General features: G+C 42.5%; 1 protein-coding gene and 1 long non-coding RNA gene across 3 annotated transcripts in view; one reads left to right on the top strand and one right to left on the bottom strand.

The window, feature by feature from the left end:
• The first annotated feature begins 1,141 nt into the window (after positions 1-1,141).
• Positions 1,142-16,375, top strand: LOC135094807 (zinc finger and SCAN domain-containing protein 12-like). 2 transcript variants are annotated; one of them, XM_063995206.1, is made up of 9 exons: positions 1,142-1,203; positions 2,669-4,958; positions 5,294-5,471; positions 5,851-6,011; positions 6,396-6,577; positions 7,155-7,316; positions 7,674-7,892; positions 8,424-8,521; positions 9,144-16,375. In XM_063995206.1, the coding sequence occupies exons 2-8, from the start codon at positions 2,693-2,695 to the stop codon at positions 8,511-8,513; spliced, it is 3,258 nt and encodes a 1,085-aa protein (XP_063851276.1). In that variant the 5' UTR covers positions 1,142-1,203; positions 2,669-2,692; the 3' UTR covers positions 8,514-8,521; positions 9,144-16,375. The 2 variants fall into 2 exon arrangements, with proteins under 2 accessions (XP_063851276.1, XP_063851277.1); XM_063995207.1 differs by lacking the exon at positions 1,142-1,203 and adding an exon at positions 1,217-1,380.
• A 1,794-nt stretch (positions 16,376-18,169) lies between these two features.
• The window catches only part of LOC135094568 (uncharacterized), a 5,422-nt gene continuing 2,079 nt past the window's right edge, over positions 18,170-21,512 (bottom strand). The window contains exons 4-8 of the long non-coding RNA XR_010263870.1: positions 21,388-21,512; positions 20,801-20,952; positions 20,250-20,420; positions 19,952-20,092; positions 18,170-19,594 (exon numbers count right to left, since the gene is read on the bottom strand). The exon at positions 21,388-21,512 is cut by the window's right edge and continues 37 nt beyond it. This is a non-coding gene — a long non-coding RNA (uncharacterized LOC135094568). The remainder of the gene's footprint in view (positions 19,595-19,951; positions 20,093-20,249; positions 20,421-20,800; positions 20,953-21,387) is intronic.

Here is a 21,512-nt window from a genome sequence, read left to right as displayed (position 1 = left end):
TACACTGAACATCCTCGGTCTGTCCTTTACTTATAATCCAAACTGGAAACTTCACATCTCATTTCTAGCTAAAACAGCTTCTATGAAGTTAGGTGTTCTGAGACGTCTCCGCCAGTTTTTCTCTCTTGCTAACTGCATGCCTCCCCTCCTTCCGCGGCCTCGCTGCACAAGACTTTCTTCTTTCTCTCACCCCTATTCTGTCCACCTCTCTAACGCAAGAGTTAACCAGTATTCTCAATCATTCATCCCTTTCTCTGGTAAACTCTGGAACTTCCTGCCTGCTTCTGTATTTCCACCTTCCTATGACTTGAATTCCTTCAAGAGGGAGGTTTCAAGACACTTATTCATCAATTTTTGACCACTGCTTTGACCCTTTTATGGGACTGGTATTTCAGTGGGCATATTTTTTTATTGGATTTTTGTTGGCCTTGGCCAGTGTCCTTCCTAAATAAAAAAAAAAAAAAAGAAAAAAGACTTTTGATTATATTTTGAATTTTGTACCCAGACAAAACATCTTTCGAATTAGTACAATATACATTTATTCTATAATCAATAATGTAGTTAGTATATCATGAGCGGCATTTTAATGAAATGATTATACTGATTTGTAAAGTATAATAGATGTTATAGTAGAAATGAGAATAATTCGATCAGACAAGGAAGTAAAACACAAACAAATATTCAAACAATGGAAACACACCCCAAAAAAATACAATAAAACACATGAGAAAATATAAACAATGAAAAACATCCACAAAAACCTCTAAAATTTCATATAAATGAGGAAAAAGTAGAAAGTTCGCAAAGGTGCATGCCCGAATACAAATGAAAAAGAAAATAAAAAAATAAATCAGACAACATTAATAAAAGTTGAAGAAATACGTGAAAAATATAAAGAAACCAAATATACCCATAAAAAAAACTACTAAAAACTGCCCAGAAATAAAACAAAAGGTAGAAATTTCGCAAAGGTGACAGCACAAATATACAAATTAAAATAACTCGAAAAACTTCACCATACCTAAAAAAAATAAAGAAGCAGGTGAGAAAAATACGAATTATCTTAAAATACCCACGAAAAACAATAGCATTCCCTATAAACTAAAAAAAGTAAAGATTTCGCAAAGGTGCACGCCCGGAGCGGCAGAAGACCTCGCCATTGTTGTCACATCTCGTCCTGGGCGCCTTGTTTTGCCCGCCCTGGTGAGTATTATGGCAACACATTATGGCAACGCGTCCCGCCACCACAACAAACATGTCCACCACCACCACACACCACCACAAACGCCACAAATAAGCCAGAACACCGCCATTAGACCAGTACATTGGTGTCTACATGAATTTTGTTCCTCAATGACCTTGGTTTGGGGAAATATTCAGGTTATTTTCCTATTTTTTTGCAATGTTGGTTTTTACTTTGTATTTAGTATTCTTTCTTTCTCCCCCGTAATTGTTTTTGTTGTGCGTGTTTACTTTGTTTGGAGTTGTGGTGGTGGTTGTGTAGCTATTTGTGTGTGTGTTTGTGGTTTGAAGTGAGAGTGGAGCGAGATAGAGAGAGGGAGAGAGAGGAAGATGGAGTGTGTCTTTTTTACGGAGCGTATTTTGGTTTGTTTATTTATGTTTTGTTTGTCAGTGGTTGAGGAAGCAGGGAAGGTAAATGCATCGATAGCTTCACCTTGTGTGTGTGTTGCAGCGCTTGCCAGGCCGCAACACACCTGGGGCGTGATGGGCAGCGCAGTGTTCGGGTGGGAAACGAAAAAAATGAGGGAAATACGATCATCCAGGAAGGTCTACGGGAAAAATCATTCCTTTCCTGAATTTTTTTGGCTGTTGGAGCAAATAATTATGGCCAAGATACAGACTCCTGAAACTAAGTCAACTTAATAGGGCGAGTGCCTCTCTCGACCCATAACGTAACCCAACGGGGGATTGCCTGCGACCCCTCTTAACCTAACTTAACGTAACTTGTACCAAACTTAACCTGATAGTGAGTCTCTCTCCGGGAAGTATATACAAGTGCACTGCCAAACATTTTCAGATGAAGCAACATTATTGTGGTAGATGTTGATGTGCTTTCAGTGAATCTAGTAACTGTTTCTGCCACAAATGACGTTTTTTTTATACCTCCCAACACACACACACACACACATGTGAACAATGATTAGTGATGAAAACAAGTAGAGATTCATCCAAAATCTACCAGAAAAATGTTTCGTTTCACACATGACACTGAGAAAAATTAAGCCTAACTCAACCTGACCTAACTTACCTTAATGATAAGTTTGATAAAAGTTAATATCTCAGGAATGAACAATTTGCAGCAGTAAAGACACTCACCACTGTGTTGTGTGTGACCCAACTAACTACTTCAATAAGAACAATGGTTTTTTTGCCGTTTTTTTGCCCCCCCCTCAAACCCCAGTGACCTAACCTAACCAGTGTCTCTGCCCCCCTTGACCCCCCTTACCAAACTAAGTGTTCAGGTGTGAGGGAGGCAGGCTGAGGACAGGTGGTGGTGGTGGTGGTGTGTGTGTGTGTGTGTGTGTGTGTGTGTGTGTGTGTGTGTGTGTGTGTGTGTGTGTGGTGCCTGGTGTGTGGTGCAGCACTGTGCCGTGGTGACGGGCACCCCATGTGTTGGTGTGTTAACGGGTGGTGTGTTGTGTTGCAGGAGAGAGTGAGTGGTCAGTGAGTGATGTCAGAGAGTGAGGATGGCAGTGGCATCCTGGGCGGCGGCGGGGCGCTGGAGATGAACATGGTGGCGCTGCCCAAGATGGACGGGGCGCCCCTGGACCAGCTGGGCCTGGGCGGGCCAGGAAGTGGCCTGGCTCCGCTGGGTGCCACGCCACAGCACTACACGCCGGCGTCCTCTGCCAGTCCCCAGACGCTGCTGGAGGGTGTGATGGCGCCGGGGTCGCGGGCGCTGGGCACGGTGAGCCCCGCTGTGACGTTCAGCGGGGCGGGGGGGGCGGGGGGAGAGCAGTACGGCAGCCTGGAGTATGTGACGCAGATGCCGCTGGGCGAGGCGCAGGCCAAGTTCCCCGAGGCGCTGGTCAGCGTGGACAACGTGTCCTTCGTGGACATGAACGACGCAGCCATCAAGGGTGCCGCCGCCTCCGGGCCCCTCGAGCTGTACTTTGATGTCATCAACCCCGCCGGCACTGCGCCCCCCCAGACCGCCCCCGCCCCCCCAGGCCACCATGCTCGCCACGAGCACCAGACCCCCAAGGCACAGCTGCTGGAGCGGGCCTACACTGACCTGTTCTTGCAGCAGCAGCAGCAGCAGGAGCAGCAGGCAGCCCAGGAGCAGCAGCAGCAGCAACAGCAGCAGCAGGAAGAGGACAATGAACCGGAGCAGATCCTGTCAGATGTGGGACAGGCCGGCCTGGCACAGCTGGAAGCTGACACACTGCCGCCGCCGCTGCAGGACTACCGCAAGGCTGTCAAGGTGGAGAAGAGGACCTCTGCTCCCCAGCACCCCCACCACCTGCACCACCACCACCACCACCACCTACAGCAGCAGCAGCAGCAACAGCAGCAACAGCAACAACAACAACAACAACAGCAACAACAGCAGCATCAACAGCATCAACAGCAGCAGCAACAGCAGCAGCAGCAGCAACAGCAGACACAGCGGCAGGTGCAGCACTCACACAGACTGCAGCAGCAGCAACAGCAGCAGCAGCAACAACAGCAACAACAGCAGCAGCAGCAGCAACAGAAATCATTCCAGTTCCAGCAGACACAGGTGCGGACCACTCAGGCCCTGCAGCAGGTGCAGCAGCAGCAGCAGCAGCAGCAGCTACCACAGCAGCAGCAGAAGTCATTCCAGCAGGGAGGGGTGAGCAAGGGTGGTGAAGGTGGCGGTGGTGGTGGCAGCCAGGGGGCTGAGGTGGCGGCGGCAGGGGCGGTGGTGGTGGCAGCAGCGCAGCACTTACCGCTGGTCTCCCGCAGCGGGCGGCCCATCCGCCGCCGGCCGGAGTACGTGGAGTACGTCAGCCAGAACCTGAAGGAGGAAGAGGAGGGGCCGGTGCCCCCAGCCCCACCCCCCCCACCCCTGGAGCTGCCAGTGAAGGTGGAGGCCATGGCTGGCGTGGAGTTTGAGGAGGAGGAGGTGCCAGAGGAGGAGGAGGATCCCATGGAGGAGGACGGGGACTCTGGGGAGGAGGACCTGGAGGGGGGCGGGGGCCTGTGCTCCGGGGACGGCAAGAAGTCCCTGCCACACAAGAAGCGCATCCCCCGCAAGCTGAAGGCCGCACGGCGCCACTCCCTCAAGAGCCACCGCTGCGCCCAGTGTGGCCAGCAGTTCTGCACGCAGCACCAGCTGGCCGCACACCGTCTCACGCACACCCCGCCCCCAACCCGCCCCAAGCCCTTCCGCTGCGAGATCTGCAGCCGCGGCCTGGACACGCAACTCAAGTTCTTTGAGCACCTGAAGGGGCACTATGAGCCCAACAAGAAGCACCGGTGTGAGGTGTGCGGCGGGGAGTTTGAGAGTGCCGCCGCGCTGCAGGAGCACGCCCTGGTGCACTCCAGGGAGCACTTCAAGTGCGAGCTGTGTAACAAGACCTTCCGCAAAGAGAGCATGCTGGAGGTGCACCTCAAGGTGGCCCACGTGGAGGAGGAGGAGGCGGGCAGTGCGGCGGAGAAGCCTTACTCCTGCCTGGCGTGCCCCAAGAGTTACCGCACACAGATGGCGCTGGACTCCCACGTGCAGGCCGAGCACTTCGAGAACCCCCCGGAGTTCAACTGCGAGGATTGCTACCGGGTGTTCAAGTCCAAGACCAAGCTGATGACGCACCGCAAAGCAGAGCACAAGGAGGAGGCGCCCCAGGCCAAGGGTGCGCCCCGCAAGAAGGTCAAGGTGGGCAAGAGTGTCAAGGGAGGCTATGCCTGCACCATGTGCACCAGAGTCTTCACCCACAAGAACTCCCTCGTCTACCACATCAGGGGACACACCGGTCAGTATGTGTGTGTGTGTGTGTGTGTGTGTGTGTGTGTGTGTGTGTGTGTACATTCGTGTGCTGTTACTCTTACTAAAGAAGCATTCATTCATCAACATTTCCACTGTACATGTCTCATTACAAGCATTGTTTTAGAAGGATCTAGTACAGAATCCATCAGTCTTGTAAAAAACATTAATTTGTCAACATTTGTACAAGTTTTAGTGATTACAAGTGTTATTTTAGGAGGAACTGAACAGAATCCTTCAGTCTCTCTCTCTAGCAGCATTAGCACATCCCTCACTGTCACTCCCATCACACCCTGACACCTCCTACCCCCTGCTGCCCCCCAGGTGAGCGGCCCCACCAGTGTGAGCAGTGTGGGAAGTCGTTCTATGCGGCCAGCGCCCTCAAGGTGCACCTCAGGCTGCACAGCGGGGAGAAGCCGTACAAGTGTCAGAAGTGTGAGAAGTACTTCCGCCAGTGGGGAGACCTGCGCTACCACACCGACTCTGTGCACTCGGAGAAGAGGTGTGTTTGTGTGCGTGTGTGTGTGTGTGTGTGTGTGTGTGTGTGTCTGGTTATCTAAGTGTATTTCTACAGGATTGAGTTAAGCTCGTAATGTTCCACCTTTTAAAGTTAATTGTGTGTGTTTGTATGTCTGTGTGTGTATGTGTTTTCAATTTGCCTTTTTCCATGTGAACCGAACCTAACCTATCCTGTTCTCTCACCTTCCCTATAACAGACAGTACTAGTGTAAATTCTACCCTACCCTGACCCAACACTTCTTTCCTTCTTCCCCTTCTTCCCCCACAACAGACAAAATAAGTAAACTCGACCCCAACCTAACTAGTACTTATAACCCAACTTAACCTAACCTAACCTGACCAACACTCCCTCCCCACAACAGGCAGTACCAGTGTGAATTCTGCGGCAAGGACTTTAAACGCAAGTACTGTTTGGTTGTCCACCGTCGCATCCACACGGGAGAGAAGAATTATAAATGTGAGTTTTGCGGCAAGGCGTTCCGAGCTGCGTCGTACCTGCAGAACCACAAACGCATTCACACAGGTAAATAAATGATTCTAATAGTTTGGCAGGCTGTAAGGAAAGTTATTGGGGTTTTCTGAAGAGTGGCAATCTAAAAGGAAGTTATTGGGGGTAAGAAATTGGGGTTTTCTGAAGAGTTTGGCAATCTAAAAGGAAGTTATTGGGGGTAAGAAGTGGTGGGGGTGGATGAGATGCGATTGGGGTGTGTGGGAAAGGATTTAAGTCTTTTTTTTGGGTGTTTGGCGTGTTTTGGTGGTTGTGTTTGTGGTTGGTTCAGTGTGTGTGTGTGTGTGTGATCAGTGAAATATCTAATATCTATCTTTCTGTGTGTTTATGTGTGTGTGTTTGTGTTGAATTAAGAAAATATCCATAATTATCTATATATTTATCTCCACCCACCCTCAGGGGAGCGCCCACACCCGTGCCCAGACTGTGGCAAGCCCTTCAGAGTGCGTTCCGACATGAAGCGCCACAGACAGACACACATGAGGGACGGCTCCTCCTCCAGCACCACCATCACCCCCCCTGCACCACACACCACCCAGGCCGGCACCCCCCAGTCTCCATCACCCACCGTCACGGCCCAGGTAAGGGTGGGGATGGGTTAATGGGGGATTGGGGGTTGTGTGTGTGTGTGTGTGTGTGTGTGTGTGTGTGTGTGTGTGTGTGTGTGTGTGTGTGTGTGTGTGTGTTTCTCTCTTTGTCTTTTTTCCTGTTTTTTTCCTGTTTTTTCCTCTCTCTCTCTCTCTCTCTCTCTCTCTCTCTCTCTCTCTCTCTCTCTCTCTCTCTCTCTCTCTCTCTCTCTCTCTCTCTCTCTCTCTCTCTCTCTCTCTCTCTCTCTATTTTTTCTTTTTTTTTCTGTCTGTCTCTCTATATCTATTTAGTTTTCTTTCGTGTGTTTTTTCTCTCTCTGTCTGTCTCTATGCATCCATTCCTTTTTCTATCTTTCATTGTGTATCTCTTTCTTTTCTATCCCTCTCTCTAACCCTAATGTAACTTCCCTTAACTAGCTTAACCTAACATACTCCTAACTTAACCTAACTGAACCTAACATGCCCCTAACCTAACCTACCTTAACATAGCCCTAACCTAACCTAACTTAACTTAACCTAACACACCCCTAATCTAACATACCTTAACCTAATGCATCCCTTTCCTCACCAGCTTGTGTCCAGCACCATTAGTAGCCAGCCACAGCTCATCCTGCCAGACCAGGTCGCTGTGCCTGGCAACACTGAACAACCCATCAGAATTATGGTATCCGGTCTCAACGCACAGCACGTGGCAGCCGCTGTGCACCCACCGCCCGCACACCGCCAGTCCCAGGTGCTGTGTGTGCTGTGTTGTGTTGCTTTGGTTCTGATAGTTTGAAAGAGTGGAAAGGGTTTTTGGGTTTTCAGGGGTGTTTGGCTGTCTGCATTTGTGTTTTCTAGAGTCGTTTTATGGTTGTAGTAGTTTGGCAGTGTGTAAAGGAACTTATTTGGGTTTTTAGGAGAGTTTGTCAGTCTAAAGGGAGTTATTGGGGTTTTCAAAAGTGTTTTCATGGTTGTAATAGTTTGGCAGCCTTTCAAGACCACACAACACCTTTTACACCATCACAACACCACCACCACCACATCTAACATTCCACAGCACACAAGCCCAACACAATCCCTGCAGCTCACCCCTCCCTTCCCTTCACAGCACGTGGCAGTCCCGGTATCAGGGAACATTGCCACCCTGACCACGGCGCCAGTGTCCCCGGGCGGCACCACCACGCTGAGCCCTGAAGTCATTATCATGGACGACAGCACACACCAGCCCATCAACCTCAACATTATTCCTCGCATGATTGCCACGGAACAGGTCGCCTCGTCCCCACACAGCAGTCACGCGTTAGTCACTGAGGAGGAGGTGGGCGAGGTGAGCATGTGCTGGTTAGTTTAGGTTGGGGGAGGTGAGGATGTGCTGTGGTGGCTGCTGTGGTGGCAGCGTTGCATTATCCACAAGGCTGATTAAACTGAAGCCTCGGGCCCACCAAAAGCATGGCCCCTTGCAGCTTTTTTTTGTTAACAGTGGATTGGCAAATGCACCCTCCATTAATTACTTCATTATACAAAAGAAGACTGTGTGATTTGTGGTGAGGGATGTTGAGGGGCCCAAAGCAGCTTGAGGGCTCTTTCTCTTGTTAGCAATGTAAAAATCTTGTTAGAACTATGAAAATCCTTAAAACCTGCACCACCAACTATTTTCCAATACCACAGAGATAATTAGCCAGGTTCTCATGATTGTTTCTCCTGTTAATAAAGTAGAAATCCTGTTAACCTGTCACTAGAACCATAGAAACACCCTTAAAGACCTGCATCACCTCAACTAAAGTAGTGGAAGTGCCGCGCAGAAGTATTAGAGAACCAGCACCTAACATTACTTCACCACCTCTCCCTCTCTCAACAGTACCAGCTTGCCAACCCGGGCCGCAGTACCCTGGAGGTGCGGGGAGAGGAGGGCAGCGTGTATGTCTGGCACGGGGTCTTCACTAACTGAGACACAAGGTAGGATGCTGTAGAATGAGAGGAAAAGTACCTCTGGCCCCGCTTCACAGGGATCAAGGGAAGAGAAAGTACTCCTGTCATTTTTTGAGATTATTATTGTTATTGTCATCGTAATTGTTTTCCTGTTTGGGTCTTATTGAGTCGTTATCATTATCATTATTATCATTATTATTTTCTAGGGTAGATGTTGTTAGATTATTGTCATTTTCATCATCATCATCGTCATTATTATTATTATTATTGTTATTATTATTATTATTGTTGTTGTTGTTGTTGTTGTTGTCATCATTATTATTTTACTGAATGAGTGTCTTTAGATTATCATTATCATCATCATTCTGTGAGTTAATTACAATCATTATCATCATTATTGCTACTATCATCATCACTACTACCATCACCATCATTTTGCAGCGAGGGTGTTACTGGATCATCATTGTTTGCCATTATCATTATCATTATCATAATCACAACTATCATTACTGTTATCATCATCATCATCACCATTACTAATATCATCATCACTATCATCACCACTACCACTATCATCATCACCACAATCATCATTATTACTGTTATCATTACCACCACCACCACCACTATCACCACCATTACATTCCAGGTCGTGTTGACTTACTGGCACCACTGACCTGACCAAAAGGAGTCACCTCAGGCCTAAGAACCTTCCAGAACTTTCCAGAACCTTCCAGAATTGAGTCTACTGTGTAAGGTTCCACTCTGGCCGCTGGTTCTGTTTGTACTTCATTTGACTCGGCTTGATTTGGCTTTGTGTGTGTGTGTGTGTGTGTGTGTGCGTGTGTGTGTAAATGGCAGTTGTATTTGTATGTATATCTGACACAAAAATGATAGAGATTATTTAAGTTAGTTTTTATACCATTCTTTTGTGCATATTTCATTTTGATGTTAGTTTTGGCAAAGTTTTCTCAATATATTTTTTTTATTATTATTTATTTTTCTCGTATTTTATTTTTCTTTTCTTTTTTTTTTAATTTGTAATGTCTATTTTGTATTTTGTGGCTGGAGATGTTTTAAAAGGTCATATTTTTGTTATTTTGCTTTATTTTTTCTTATTTTTTTTCATTGTTTTCTTTTTTCTTTTGGTTTTCTTTATTTTCTGTTTATTTTCTGTTTCCTTTTCTTTTTGTGTTCTCCTTACTTTTCTTGTTTCAGATTACTTTTTCTATGTTCTCTTTTCTTTTCTGTTTTCCTTGTTACAGTGTTCTCTCTTCCTCTGTTTTCCTTGTTACAGTGTTCTTTCTTCCTCTGTTCCTTTTCATTTTGTCTGGTTTATTTTGACATCCATACTGGTGAAAAAACAAACAGCTTTATTTGGAAGAGATTAATAACTAATTTTAAAACCATTCACTCGCTCCACACTCATTACTTCCTTTATCTTAAAATCACGTAGATCTATTTAGTTACTGTCAGAGCCGTTAACCCCTAAAGGACAAGGGATGCCGATCAACATCAAAGCATCTGTCAAAAAATAAAAGAAAAGTCTTGAAACCTCCCTCTTCAAGGAATTCAAGTCAGGAATTTGGAAATACAGAAGCAGGCAGGGAGTTCCAGAGTTTACCAGAGAAAGGGATGAATGATTGAGAATACTGGCTGACGCTTGCATTAGAGAGGTGGACAGAATAGTGGTGAGAGAGAGAAGAAAGTGTTGTGGCAAGATCATCTAACCACACCATCAACCACTACGATGCGGGGGGGGTAGAGAAAATGCCTGAGTATGGGGTGTATGGAGAATCGCGGACAACCTGTTTTCTTTATCCCCAAGCCATGGCTGGGGCGAGCCAATCGGACGCGCGGGCTGAGCCACACTCAACATACACTAATGACACCGCATTTAACTCGTGATATCTCCGTAACCATGCCACCTACAGACTTCCGGATGGTGTCATTTGAAAGACGAGGAGTTGGTTGTGGGAAGAGTATCGTTTTGTTTCACTCGTTCATTGTAGGTTAAGAGTAATAAGCATGCAAAAACTGGCTATTTTATGTGTTTTGAACTCAATCTGCAGTCCTGGAAATGACTCCCTTCCCCCTCTCTGTTCCTTTAGGGGTTAATTATGTCATGTTGAAATTTGGAGCTTGAAAACACAGCAATATTGACCTCAAGACTGTGAAATAGAATGTTGTGAGAGGTTAGGTCAAGTTAGGTGATGTTGGGTCAGGTTAGGTCAAGGTTTGGTATAATGTTTGTTTCTTGTCTCCTTTTGAACATGAAAACACTGCAAAATTGACCTGATTAATTGGCCATAGAGGTTAGGTCAGGATTCAATAATGCTAGTGTCACGCCTGTTTTGAATCATTATTATTTGCTATATCAGGATTTAAATAGCAAGGTTTTTCTGTCTGTCTTTATGCTAGGCCAGCAATTCCACATGGGGCAGCCCAGACCTGGCACCACATACACACACACAATCACACACACACATCATTCACACTCTTAACCCTGTCAGCCGTGCCAAGATTGAAAAAAACTTATCTTTTTAACCCAATCCACTGTTTTTTTGGGGGGTTTTTATTGGTTTTATGTATTTATTTTTTTATTTGTTTTTTTATTTATTCTTCTTATTTATATGTAAATCAGTTTAAATAAGCAACTGAAAAGTAATCTAGAGTGAACAAAAGGTTTGAATTTATTTATTTATTTATTTTTTATTTTTCATGTAGGAGGGGCACCAGCCAAGAGCAAGGAAAATATAATAAAAAAAAAAAAGGTCCACTGAGGTGCCAGCCCTCCAACACAGTCGAAAGTGGTAGTCAGAAATTGCAAGATGAGTTTCTTGAAACCTCCCTCTTGAAGGAGTTAAACTCATAGGAAGGTAAAAATAGAGAAGCAGGCAGGGAGTTCCAGAGTTTACCAGAGAAAGGGATGAATGATTGAGATTACTGGTTAACTCTTGCAGTAGAGAGGTGGACAGAATAGGGATGAGTTTTTTTTTTTTTTTTTGGTGTTTTTTTTCTTTTTAATGCCAACCCTGGCCCCTGGTGGAATGGGTTTGTACTACTACTTCTACTAATCTACCTGTCTATCTGCCAGGCCAGCTATCACACACAGGGCAGGCCAAACAACACACACACACACACACACATGCACATTCTTAGCCTTGTCAGCCCCTGGTGGAAAGGGACAGTCTCGTGGACCACCGTGCTACACCCCAAGAGGTTTTCCGAGATGTATTAAAACTTGCATAGGAATCATTCAGGAAATAGTCTTTGAAACTAAGTCATAGGGAAGTATTTTGTATGTGTTTCTGGTGATTATCTGAAGACCGGTGGACAAAAGCTTTAGTACAATAACCAGTGGGAGGACCAAAGAGGCTCCAGAGATGGTGTGTCGAGGAGAACATGATAACACTGTAAATTTGTAAGTGTTTCCGTGATTCTAATAGATTGGAAGGCTGTAAAGAAAGTTATTAAGGTATTCAAGAGTGTTTTCTTGATTCTAATTGTTTGGCAGTCTGTAATGGAAATTAATGGGGTTTTTCAAGAGAGTTTGACAGTCTAAAGGAAGTCATTGGGGTTTTCAAGAGTGTTTTCGTGATTCTAATAGTTTGGCAGTCTGTAATGGAAGTTATTGGGGTTTTTCAAGAGAGTTTGACAGTCTAAAGGAAGCCATTGGGATTTTCAAGAGTGTTTTCAAGGTTCTATTGATAGTGTGAATCTTGAATGGAAGGTATTGACTCAGTGAACCAGAGACAGAGACACACACAGAAAGCAAAGCAAATTCATACACATCAAATTTTTATCTCTGTACCACACTCAGGAGACACACATGAAAAACAGAGCAAACTTGCACCTCTTTACCACACTGACTCTTCAGAGACAAAGATACAATTAAAACAGTCGATCTTTTCTCAGTGGCACAGGTAGCATTCAAGAGAGACACACAAGAAACAAACCAAATTTTTTACCAAACCAGAGACAAATACACAGAAAAACCCAGCAAATCTTTAACTTTTACCACACTAGAGACAAAGATACAACAAAAACACAGTTGATCTTTCTCCCAGTGCCACAGCCAGCATTAAGAAACTGACACACCTGTAAAACAAACCAAATTTTCAACCATACCAGATCTTGAACTCCTTACCACTTCAGAGACAAAGATACAACAAAAACAGTCGATCTTTCTCACAGTGCCACGGTCGGCATTAAGAAACCAACACACATGAAAAAACAAACCAAATTTTCAACCACCGCAGATCTTGAACTTACCACTTAAGAGACCAACAATAAAAAACACATCAGATCTTTCTCCCAGTGCCACAGTCAGCATTCACAAGGGGCCTGAGAGTGCTGGAGTGCCACTACAACCCAGCACTGCCCCTCAGCACACCCCTGGCTGCAGTAACACACATCCAAACACTGTTACCTTAAGTGCTTATCAATTTGTGCCTCATGCAGTTAATTTCTGCAGTGTATTGTCAGAATTCTTGGTCATTCGTACATATTACCTATTTAACCAACCAGCATTAACCCATGTATTCCTGGATCTTGTGTATGTAAATGTATAGTGTATTATACAGGTTTTTGTGTGTATGTGTGTGTGTGTGTGTGATTTTTTTCTTTTGTTTATTTATTTATTTATTTATTTATTTTTTTGTCATGAAAGGGAAAAGATTAGATGGGTTTTGGTGTTAGTGCTGTAATGTATAGGTATTATTTCATGTGTGTGTGTGTGTGTGTGTGTGTGTGTGTGTGTGTACTTTGCTGTATTGTGCTAATCTTTCAAAAGCTTAGGTGGAGTTAGAAGTAAGCTTTTTACAGTGCTTTTTGTCAGCCAGGATCTGTGTGTGTGTGTGTGTGTGTGTGTGTGTGTGTGTGTGATCTTTATATACATTCCAGCCTGTTTCATTAGTCCAGTCTTCCCACATGTGACTTGCTATACATGAAAAACGGTATTATTCTCATCCCTACAGTGTCATGAGGTGTGTGGCAGTAATTGGGCTGGTGAGAACACAGGGGTATGGTAACACTGCTAGACTGATGCTCTCACTCACTCACTCTCACTCCCTGACTTGCTTATTAATCTATATATTCACTCCTGTCTTGTTTTGAAGCATGACAGACTAATGTTTATCAGTTAAAGCTATTAATTTATCACTGAATGCCAGATTAACTAAATGAAAACAATGTGGTGTCTTGAAATTGAAGGTTTTTATAGCATATGTTTTTAAATATGGGAGGGAATGTGTAGACCAGCCATCAAGTGAGTGAGACTGAGTGTGAGAGAGAGAGAGAGAGAGAGAGAGAGAGAGAGAGAGAGAGAGAGAGAGAGAGAGAGAGAGAGAGAGAGAGCATAAGTTTCGCAGTGTTACCATGTCCCAGTTACTGCCACACACCAGATGACACACAGCATAGATAAAATACAAGAGGTGTGTGGGCTGTGTGTGGGTATTTCGCTTGTAGATTGTGCGGATGTTGGTGTCGGTTGTGGAAAGCAGGTGTTGATGTAGAAGTAGCACCGTTGAAAATCTTGAGTGGAAATTTTGTTGTCCATAAAAAATGCAAGATTGGGAGGATTAGAAAATTTGATATATCCGAAAATTTGTTATATTTGCGTTAACTGATGTCAAAATATGATAACTGCTAGATTTTCACACCTTAATGAACCTTTTTATTAATTTTTCATTGTTCCTTATGTTAACTTATGCCAGCGATCTCTTGCATAAAAAAACAATAAATAAAAAATCAAGCTACACCCCTGCTCAAATCACAACCGCCAGCACAACACACCTGCGGCCACACACGCCCGTTGCCTCGCGTGTGGGAAGCCTGCCTCTCCTTTCCTTTTAACGAGTCAGTCAAGGGAATGACTCGACAAGGACAAAATATAGTACAAATGTCGCGTTGGTTGTAAATCAACATGTTATTGAAGACGTGGGAATATTATTATTATTATTATTATTATTATTATTATTATTATTATTATTATTATTATTATTATTCTTTTTGGCATTTTTTGGTGGGTATGTTTTTCGATTTGTCATTTTTGCAAGTGATATATTTTTTAGCTGTTTTTTTTGTTTATTTTATTATTATTATTATTTTTTTTTTTATCATTCAGTACAAGAAAATACATTACAACTTCTATTTATCATTTATACAAGTGTAATATGTATTTTTTTAGGTAATTTTTCAGTCTTTATTTACAAATTGATAGAAGAAAGGGAAAAAACAGAACCTGGAGATGTCAGTATATTGTGTTTCAGGTGTGTGGCAGTGACTGAAGCAGGTGTGGACATGGGACCTGTATATACTGTCTTATTCTGTCTACTTTCCATTTCTACCCTCTTCTATATTTATTCATTTATGTTTTTCTCCCCCTTTGTTATTTTTCTCCCTTCGTATTGTCTCCCTTTTTTTTCGTTTTCGATTTTTTTCTTTCTCCGTCATTTATATTCTCTTATTTCACTCCTGTTCCACTTTCATTGCCTTCCTCCTCCCATTTCTCTTCTTCCTCTTCTTCCACCTCCTCCAGTCCTCCCATTTTCCTTCCTTCTCTTCTCCGTCCTCTTTTTTTTCTCTTCTCTCTCTCATCCTGTTCTCTCTTTTTCACTCTCATTTCTCTCCTGTTGCTCTCACTCACTCACTCACTCACTCACTCACTCACTCACTCACTCACTCACTCACTCACTCACTCACTCACTCACTCACTCACTCACTCACTCACTCGCTGGTTGGCCTACACGTTCCTATCTAGCTTTAAAATGTGATAAACTATTGTATTTAAAACTTGAAAATAACTAATTCTGAGACACCAGTTTTCATTTGGTTAATCTGGAATAATTCATTGGTTTGGCTTATGTTAGGCTTTGTTAGGGAGGGAATGTGTTGACCAGCCAGCTAGTGAGAGAGAGAGAGAGAGAGAGAGAGAGTGTGCATCAGTCTAGCAGTGTTACCATGTCCTTGTGTCTCTGTGTCTATTACTGCTACATGCTTCCTGCCACACTGTATTGCTAAAACCCACAGGTGTTGCATATGTGGACTCGCAAAGGTTAAAAGTTATTGGATTTATATATTTTTTTGTTGTCTTATGAGAAAATGTGCGAGTTATGGATTAGAACATTGATGAGTTGAAATGTTTAATGTTTGTGTATTTTAGAAAAGTTTTTGTTTTTATATTTTTTTTTTAACTCAGAAAATGTTTTATCATAATTCACAGTTGTTATTTTTCTTTTATTTGATTTTTTTTCTTGAAGTTTAGTTAGTGAGCTTTGTCATACTGTTATTATTCCATCATTCACTTATTTATCTTTGCAGAGGTACAGTAACAGTGGAATAAATAATATAATACATAAAACAGTAGAAAAAAAAAGAAAAAAACATTTCGTCTTCCAACTAAATAAATAAGTAATTCTTTATCAAACTTTTGCACTGGAAAAGTAAAAAAATTCAGGGTTTTGTCGTTTTTTTACAATATAGAGTTTGTATTTATTTTATTGCAAGTGTTTGTTTGTGTGTTGTGTTTGTGTTGGAGGGAGTGTGTGTGTTTGTAGCTTTGTGTGTGTTTCTGGGAATTACTACAATTATTATTATTATTATTATTATTATTATTATTATTATTATTATTATTATTATTATTATTATTATTATTATTGATTTATTACTTTTAATGTTTTATCTATTTATTTTTTTCATTCTTTATTTATTTATTAATTTTCTTGTCTCCCCACGTGTCATGGAAGAAGCGAGTGGTGTTTGTTACATAAATGAAATGGTCAGTACATTTATTACAACAGGTGCATCTAATAACTTTATTATTATTATTATCACCGAAGTATATTTTGTATCAAAATAAAAATTACATAGCAAATTAGATCATGCAAGGGTTTTATTTCCTTCCTTTGTCTTTCATTGTGTTGGGATCTTGATCTTCACCCTCCTCATTTCTTATCTTCTCTTTCTCGTCTTCCTTTTCCTTCTCTTTGTTCTCCAGTCCTCTTAATTTTACAATCTTAACTATTTCTTTCCTCCATCTACTTTTAACATGCTATAGTGAGTCATTCCTCCTCCTCCTCTGCTTTCTTCTCTTCTTCCTCCTTTTCTCTCCTCCTGGTCCTTGTTACCTGTATATGAAAAGACATCCATAAATATTCTAAACATTTCAAAATTCGCGCCTTTTAAAATCACGGTTTCACTCACTCTAGGTAAACTTTTAGAGAATGGAAATATAAAAGGACCTTATTAATTTATTTTCCATTAATTTTCATGTTTTATAATAGTCTCCCCGATGCATAATAAGAGAAATAATGTAATGGGTTACCAAGAACATTACATCTGCGTGCGCATGACGTAAGGAATGTCAACAAACGGAGTATTTAGCACGTGTTTGCCCCCCGCCATGTTTATTTCTCTTATGTGTGAAATATCCGGCGTGTTTCCTTCTACCAATGGACCAATGGGACATCAATATACCAGTAAGTAGAATGTGCTGTTATTTTCCTGTTTTTTCATAAAGTTTTCTTGAATATTTGCAGTTTTCCTTTACGGTTTCTTTCTAGGGTCCGTTTTCTTCGGTGCCTCATCGAGTTTATTGAAAATTTTAGTGTTTTCTTTGTTATTTCCCCGCAATTGTGTGTTTTCAGTATGTTTTCTTAGTCATTTCCTCTTAAGTGTATGTTTTCAGTGTTATGGCGAAACTGTCATTAAAATCCATTGCTAGGCTGTATAGATTCACCTTGAGTTAGGCGGACACGTATCTAAGTACCTAACATTTCACGGGCCTGCGACAAGACACAATACTTAGGTGGAATTTAACGCGAGATGTCCGGCAAGGATGGTACAATGTTGAGAAGGACCTTGTGAATTGAGTACTGGCTGGAGTCTTTGATAAACAGCGGACATGTTACTTGGTCACTGTTTGGAAATGAGTGATGCCCCGTTTAGCAGCTGGCTTGATAATGGTTCGCTCCGGGGTGGTGAATCCGCTCGACTCGTATCCACATTGCTTCATCTACTCGTCACAGTGGATTGTTATACTTTGAGTTAATTCCACCGTTAATGTCGCCGTGGTAACGATAATTCTGATAGTATTTTTCCATGCTGTTTTCTATCATGTCTGTGTTTCCAGTGTATTTCCTTCCTGCTTCCTCTCATATGTGCGTTTTCAGTGTATTTCCTTGCTGTTTCCTCTCATATGTGCGTTTTCAGTGTATTTCCTTCCTGCTTCCTCTCATATGTGCGTTTTCAGGGTATTTCCTTCCTGCTTCCTCTCATATGTGCGTTTTCAGGGTATTTCCTTCCTGCTTCCTCTCATATGTGCGTTTTCAGTGTATTTCCTTGCTGTTTCCTCTCATATGTGTGTTTTCAGTGTATTTCCTTTCTGTTTCCTCAAAAGGGTGTTAGATAATGAGTTTTCTGTTCCTTAAGTTTCTAAAATACTTCACTGCTACGTTTAAAAGTGCATTCACTCACTTTTTTTCATCAGTTGCATTAAATATTTAGTGTTTTTTTCCTTTCATGGCTTAAGACACTATGATAAATAAAATAAAATAAAATAAAGTAAATAAATAAATAAAAATAGATAAATAAACAGTTTTTCGCTAAGTTCCGTAAACTATCCATTGTGTTTCGTCCATGTCGTAATCTGAAGGTAAAACACCAATGCAGTGAAGAAGAAAGGGTTTATTATAATTATCAATACATTATCCCTGAGGAAACTTCAATAATCTGACCCAGTACAAAATTGACAGAGTTCGGTAGGAGAGGTTGCATGTGCCGGGTATTCTAAAACTGTCAACATTGTACCGTGGAAAATTTTGAAATGGTTAGCAACGATAATTTAGCATTTTATCGACTTATTTATCATTATCATTACATTTCTTTGAGGTTCCATAATAATGATAAAAAAAAAATATGGTTAATCTTACAAACAAACCCAAATCACTAAACGAAACGTGAGTGTAAACATCTTTAGGGTTACGAGTCTGATATGGCTACACTGGCTGCGAGAATGAGCCGCGACTAAATCCAGCTGAACCTAAACTTCATTCGTTCGTGTGTTTGTTTACAGGCAAAGTTAGATTAGGTTAGGTTAGGTTAGGTTAGTGTTAGATTAGGTTAGGTTAGGTTAGGTTAGGTTAGGTTAGGTTAGTGTTAGATTAGGCTAGGTTAGGTTAGGTTAGGTTAGGTTAGATTAGATTAGGTAAGGTTAGGTTAGGTTAGGTTAGGTTAGGTTAGGTTAGGTTAGTGTTAGATTAGGTTAGGTTAGGTTAGGTTAGGTTAGGTTAGGTTAGATTAGGTAAGGTTAGGTTAGGTTAGGTTAGGTTAGATTAGGTTAGGTTAGGTTAGGTTATGTTAGGTTAGGTTAGTGCTCTTAGGTTAGGTTAGGTTAGGTTAGGTTAGTGTCCTTAGTGGGTGTTCAGGGGCAACGTTACATTGGTGTCAGTTTTTTTAGGAAATGTTAGTTAAATTTGGCAGTTTTGCACCGTAGACTTTCAATTTGAGCGGCCATATTGCTCATTTTTCCTTCCCCCAACCTCCGATTCCCCACAGTAACCCCCTCCCCCTGTTTGCATGAGGGGATGGGGGAGGGGGGGGAGAGAAGGACGCAGATATAAAAAAGAATTACTTGAATAATACTAAGAAGAAGAAGTAAGAGAACAGAATAACTAATGAAAAAAAAATAATAACAATAATGATAATAACAATAAGACTAGAACAATAACAACAACAACAACGAAAAAAACAATAACAAAAACAACTTCCCAGACAACCCCACTCCCCCTTCCCGCTACCACCACCACAACCACCACAACCACAATCCTTCCTAACCTTCGAGACTATCCTACCACATTTTACTAATCCCTGAGGAGAGAGAGGCGGCAGCGAAGTGGAGCGGGGAGATCCAGAGTATTTATAGACCCCGGCAGCTCCCCTCCAACCCTCAGTAGCTCCCTGACGGCGACGCGGGCGAGGTGCAGGAGAGGGGGCGGGTCTCGGCAGCAGTGGGGGGGCAAGAGGGAGGCCGGGTCAGAGTAGTTGAGTTGATCCCGAAGTAGTTTGTGTGGTACCCTTGTGATGGTCCGGAGTAGGTATCTGTTAGGTAGTTAAGTGGTTAATTAAGGGTAGGATAGGTAGTTAGGTTTTGAGTTTGTTAGGTTAAGGGTCGTTAGGATAGGTTAGGTTAGGAAATTCAAGGGAAAAATCATTCTAGGTAAAAGACGAAGACAAAAATAATGATTGATGATAAGAAAAAGTGAATAAAGTAGAAGGGAAGTGAAGAAAAATAGTAACTCGATAAGGAAAATAAGAAAAAAGTGATAAATGAAAGAAATGGAGAGAAAGTCAAGAAAACACTCATTCTCGATAAAGAAAATAAAAGAAAAAAATAAAGAAACTCATAAAAAGTCTATATAAAAAAAGGGTGAGAAATTAATTAACCTGTCTTCTCACCTGAGGCATTTTGCAGTGGGGCTGTTGCCTGCCCAGGTGAGGAGGTCAGGTGCAGGGGGGGCGCCGCTCCCCTCCTCAGACCCCCGCCACTCGTCCAACAATTTCCGGATTAAAAATATTACTGCTTGATAGACGCCATTCCTGAAAAACGAAGAGAGAGAAAGAGAGAGAGAGAGGAAGCGAGAAAAATAAGAAAAAAAAGATGAAAAAAAAGGATAAACTGCACAACACTAAAGAAAACAAAGAAATATAAGAAAAAAAACAAGAAAAACAATACAGTCTCAACCGCAACACTTACATATTAATCCTCTTGTGTTGCTGGTGGTGGTGGTGGTGGTGGTGGTGGTGGTGGTGGCCCGCGCCGTGGTGTAGCAGAGTGAGCACCAGTGAGGGGCAGCCAGCCAGCGCCGCCACCACCAGGGGAGGGGAACCGCAACACCACAGCGGCTCACTCAGCATCGTGGTTACCCTGGAGAGAGAGAGAGAGAGAGAGAGAGAGAGAGAGAGAGAGAGAGAGAGAGAGAGAGAGAGATGAGAGTATTTTTTTGTTTATTTGTTTGTTTTATGTTAGTATTTAATTAGTTTATTTATTTTCTGATTTGATTTTTCTATTTTTTTTTGTATTTTTCTTTAAGTTTATTTAGTTTTGTAATTGTTGATGTATATTTTTTTTGTCTTCTTCTTCTTCTTCTTCTTCTTCTTCTTCTTCTTCTTCTTCTTCTTCTTCACTAATCAATCTATTCACCGTTTCATCTCTCCCTCCCTCCCCCCTCTCTCTCTCTCTCTCTCTCTCTCTCTCTCTCTCTCTCTCTCTCTCTCTCTCTCTCTCTCTCTCTCTCTCTCTCTCACCTGACTCCCTTCACCTTCCTCACGTTCTCAAGGATGACATGAAGTTCCCACGCCTCTTCCTCCTCTTCCTCTTCCTCTTCATCCTCCTCGTGGTACCAGCAGGAGTAGGTGTCTTCCCCCCTCCTCCTCCGCCCCCCCACCAGGAGCCCCAGCTGCGGGAGGAGGAGGAATGTAAAGGAAGACAAAGGAAGATACGAATGATAAAGAAGAGTTAATACGAAAAATGAAGAAAATTAGTAGAAAAATTAGAAAGAAAATAAGAAAAATGAATAAAAATAATCGAAGAGGAAAAAAAATAATCGGAAAGGGAAAAAAATAAAAGAGAACACAAAAAAGTAAAAAAAAACAAGAAAATAAAAAGAAAAACAAGAAGGAAAACAAATAAATAAATAAATCGCCCCCAAAAAATAAGACAATAAGAAAAACAAGGAAAAAAATAACACACACACACACACACACACACACACACACACACACACACACACACACACACACACACACAGACACACACACACACACACACACACACACACACACACACACACACACACACACACACACACACACACACACACACACACACTCACCAGAAGCCTGTCGAAGGATCCCTCACAGTCCCATATATCTTGAAGGAGGCGCTGCAGGAGGTGGTGATGGTGATGGTGGTGGTGGTGGTGGTGAAGGAAGCGAAGGGCTGATTTGATGCCCAGGT

Source organism: Scylla paramamosain, chromosome 46 (assembly GCF_035594125.1).
Source record: "Scylla paramamosain isolate STU-SP2022 chromosome 46, ASM3559412v1, whole genome shotgun sequence".
Lineage (NCBI taxonomy): Eukaryota > Metazoa > Arthropoda > Malacostraca > Decapoda > Portunidae > Scylla > Scylla paramamosain.
This window is presented reverse-complemented; position numbering and strand designations above follow the sequence as displayed.

Coding starts and splice junctions, on each gene's coding strand:
- LOC135094807 (XM_063995206.1), top strand. CDS start 2,693: ATGTCAGAGAGTGAGGATGGCAGTGGCATCCTGGGCGGCGGCGGGGCG. Junction 5,472..5,850: donor TCTGTGCACTCGGAGAAGAG/GTGTGTTTGTGT, acceptor TCCCCACAACAG/GCAGTACCAGTGTGAATTCT. Junction 6,012..6,395: donor CCACAAACGCATTCACACAG/GTAAATAAATGA, acceptor ACCCACCCTCAG/GGGAGCGCCCACACCCGTGC.